This window comes from Rhinopithecus bieti, unplaced genomic scaffold (assembly GCF_001698545.2).
Source record: "Rhinopithecus bieti isolate Rb0 unplaced genomic scaffold, ASM169854v2 scaffold_37009, whole genome shotgun sequence".
NCBI lineage: Eukaryota > Metazoa > Chordata > Mammalia > Primates > Cercopithecidae > Rhinopithecus > Rhinopithecus bieti.
The window spans coordinates 1-4,091 of record NW_016815346.1 but is presented as its reverse complement, the minus strand read 5'-3'; the positions used below and the strand labels follow the sequence as shown (position 1 = coordinate 4,091).

At 43.4% G+C, this 4,091-nt stretch overlaps 1 protein-coding gene across 1 annotated transcript in view; it reads left to right on the top strand.

The window, feature by feature from the left end:
- Window positions 1-3,001, top strand: part of LOC108515931 (CXXC-type zinc finger protein 1-like) — a 17,263-nt gene extending 14,262 nt beyond the window's left edge. Inside the window, exon 6 of the mRNA XM_017853110.1 lies at window positions 2,852-3,001. Coding sequence (XP_017708599.1) covers window positions 2,852-2,902 — 51 coding nt within the window. The 3' untranslated portion in view covers window positions 2,903-3,001. The remainder of the gene's footprint in view (window positions 1-2,851) is intronic.
- The last annotated feature ends 1,090 nt before the right edge of the window (window positions 3,002-4,091 follow it).

Below are 4,091 nucleotides of genomic sequence, written 5' to 3'. Positions count from 1 at the left end.
TCCGCCTCAAAAAAAAAAAAAAAAAAGCCATCATCACTCTCTAATCTCAAGTACCCAGGGACACAATACACTGCAGAAGGCCGCAGGGACCTCTGCCTAGGAAAGCCAGGTGTTGTCCAGGGTTTCTCCCCATGTGGTAGTCTGAGATATGGCCTTGTGGGAAGGGAAAGACCTGACAGTCCCCCAGTGTGACACACGTAAAGGGTCTGTGCTGAGGAGGATTAGTAAAATAGGAAGGCCTCTTTGCAGTTGAGATAAGAGGAAGGCATCTGTCTCCTGCTTGTCCCTGGGCAATGGAATGTCTTGGTGTAAAACCCGATTGTATGTTCTATTTACTGAGATACAGGAAAACTGCCTTAGGGCTGGAGGTGAGACATGCTGGTGGCAGTACTGCTATTTAATGCACCAAAGATGTTTATGTATGTGCACATCATGTTTTCTTAACCTTGTTTATGACACAGAGACATTTGTTCACATGTTTTCCTGCTGACCCTCTCCCCCCTATTACGCTATTGTCCTACCACAGCCCTCTCTCCGAGATGGTAAAAATAATGATCAATAAATACTTAGGGAACTCAGAGACCGGTGCCGGCACTGGTCCTCCGTATGCTGAGTGCTGGTCCCCCGGGCCCACTTTTCTTTCTCTATACTTTGTCTCTGTGTCTCTTTCTTTTCTCAAGTCTCTCATTCCACCTGGCGAGAAACACCCACAGGTGTGGAGGGGCTGGTCCCCTTCACAGGACGAGACTCTGTCTCAAAATAAATAAATAAAATACAAAATTAGCCAGGCATGGTGGCACACACCTGTAATCCCAGCTACTCCAGAGGCTGAGGCATGAGAATCGCTGGAACCCAGGAGGTGGAGGTTGCAGTAACCTGCGCCACTGCACTCCAGCCTGGGCGACAGAAAGAAACTGTGTCTCAAATAATAATAATAATAAATGAATTGGGAGGGGACAATTGCATACTTAGTCCCAATGAGAAATCTGCCTTTCTCCAAGTGCTACATGATCAAATCAGTCACACATACGCAGCTTGTGATCACAAAGGCATGGAATTCTCTGGCTCTCCATGGGGTGCAGCCTCTTGTCCAGCTGAAGTGTGGAGATTTCCAGGCTGCTGAATCTGAGCAATACAACCTTGACTTCACAGACCTATGTCCCTTCCCAAGAAAGTCAGGAAATAACCACGTTTCTCATGAGTCATCATTAATTCATGTATTTGTTGGTTGCACCTGTTGTAGTTGAGCAGCTTTTGTGGGCTTTTAAGAATCCCTGTAGTAAAATGTATAAGTATAGCTCCATAAAAATCAGATCAGAGAAAATATAGAAAGAATGGACGAAGTCAGGACCAGAATCGATTTGGGCTGTAGGCATTTGGGCCCTAGGGTTCTGCAGAGTAACTAAAATTAAGCTGCAAGTTTCCTTCTGAGCTTCCTATCAGACATAGCTGGAAAGAAAATGCAATTATTTGTAGGATATACCTTTGCCACAGGGAGAAAAATGAACTACAAGGGTAAAGAAAAATTTTTCCAGGGGAAAGATTTCCTGATAATTGAATGTAAACCATCTCCTACCCCCTTTATTTTTGAGACGGGGTCCTGCTCTGTTGTCCAGGCTGGAGTGCAGTGGCTCGGTCTCAGCTCACTGCAAACTCTGCCTCCCGGGCTCAAGCGATTCTCCAGCCTCAGCCTCCTGAGTAGCTGGGATTACAGGCACGTGCCACCATGCCTGGCTAATTTTTGTATTATTTATTTATTTATTAGAGACAGAGTCTCGCTCTGTCACCCAGGCTGTAGTGCAATGGCGCCATCTCAGCTCACTGTAAACTCCGCCTCCTGGGCTCAAGGGATTCTCCAGCCTCAGCCTCCCAAGTAGTTGGGATTACAGGTGCCCGCCACCATGCCTGGCTAATTTTTGTATTTTTAGTAGAGATGGGATTTTGCCATGTTGGCCAGGCTGGTCTCGAACTCCTGGCCTCAAGTGATCCGCCTGTCTTGGCCTCCCAAAGAGCTGGGATTACAGGTGTGAGCCACCATTGACTTCCATTTAGGAAGTCAATCTCACGTTTTCTGGGAGAGCTCGATGCCTTTGAAATGCCCTGAAGGTGTATTAGTCAGAGCTAATAGGGTATACAGACATATATAAGAGGGAATTTATTATGGGAATTTGCTCACACCATTATGGAAGCCAAGAAGTCCCCTCCATCTTCTTTCTGCAAGCTAGAGAACTAGAAAAGCTGAAGCTGATCATGTAATTCAGTTTGAGTCTGAAGGCCTGAGAACCAGGGGAGTTGATGGTATAACTACCAGTCCCAGGCCAAAGGCTTGAAAAATGGGGTAGGGGGTGAGGGGATGGTGTTGGTGTAAGCCCTGGTGTCTGAAGGCCCAAGAACCAATAGCCTCAATGTCTGAGGGCAGGAAAAGATGGATGTTCGCAGCTCGAGCAGAGAGGGTAAATCTGCCCTTCCTCCATGTTTTTGTTCTATTCAGTCCCTCAGTGGATTAGATGATGCCTGCCCACACTGGTGAGGACAAATCTTTACACAGTCTGCTGATTCAAATGTTAATGTTTTCTGGAAACACCCTCACAGTCACACCTAGCAATAATGTTTTACCAGCTATCTGGGCATCTTAGCCCAGTTGAGTTGATACAAAATGAACCGTCACAGAAGGTAACTCATCTCGAAAGTTCTAAACTCCCTTAACACACTTCTTCTCTAAAAGAAGGTTTATAACTTCAATTTTTCTCTATCTTGAATTGGAATGTCTACAACTGTTATTATATGTCTGCCCAACCACTGTATGTTCAGTGTTTTGGGGGAAGATAACCCATCTCTTCTGTTTTCACAGGTGCACATACAGAAAGAGAATTGTGCCTCAGAAGCTGTACTTAATGGATGACACCCAGGAGCCTCATCTGCACCTGGACCTAATATGGTGATAAAATTTTAGGCTTGGAGCTGATACTGTAATGAGGTGAGCCTTTTGGGACCTTGGAATGGGGTGAATGTATTTTGCATGTGAGAGGGATATAAAGCATTGGTGGTAAGAGGGAAGACTCTGGTGGACACACAGGAAGGTGTTCCATAGTGAGTCACACAATCTTGTATAATTTCCTCTCCTTGGGTGCAAGTAGAATCTCTGTGACTTGTTTCTAGCAAATAGAATATGGCAAAGGTGATGGGATATCACTCCCTCGATCAGATTATATTACATTCAAAGATGATATGATGTAACTCCCATGATTTCGTTACAGTATCTAACACTTTGCTTTAGTAGTCTGGCACAAGAGATTCTCCTTACTGGCTTAATGAGGTAAGCATCTATATTGAGGAAACCCACATGGCAAGAAACTGCAGGCAGCCTCTAGAAACCATGGGTGGCCTCTTCGATTTGAAGGTAGCCTCCAGCTGACAACCAGTAAGAAGCCAGGGCCCTAAGTCATGTAGCTGCAAGAAAACAAAATCTGCCAATGATGTGAATGATCTTGGAAGTGGAGTCTTCCCAGTCAAGTTTCCAGATGAAAATATAGCCTGGCTGACACCTTGTGAGATCTTGAACAGAGGACTTAGTTAAGCTATGTGTGAACTTTTGACACATAGAAACTGTGAAATAATAAAAGTGTGTTGTCTTAAGCTACTAAGTTCGTGGGAATTTGTTACGCAGCAATGGAAAACTAATAGGATATCTCATGCTCTAGTTCATTGTTTCACATTTTCCTCAATGTCTATCATATAAAGCTCCATTTTGTATCTGGGCTTTTGATTATTTTGTGTACTGCATATGTGGACAATATGCATATTTTCATTTTTCATTCAGTTGCTTCTGTTCCATGAAATAGTTCTTAACTACTCTAGTGTACTTTTCCACTTTTTTGATTCCCTAGTCTGCAAATTCTTCACACTAGAGAGTTTTAAACCATATGGTATTTGATGCTTTTGTCTTTCTTTTATTTTAAGTAAATCCTTGATAATAAGGGATTATATTTTACTTTTCATTACTCCAGCGCTAAGGACATAGAACCTATTTAGAATATTGAAGGTATTAAATATATGGAGGTAGTCAGAGGAGAATATTTTGTTTTATTTTT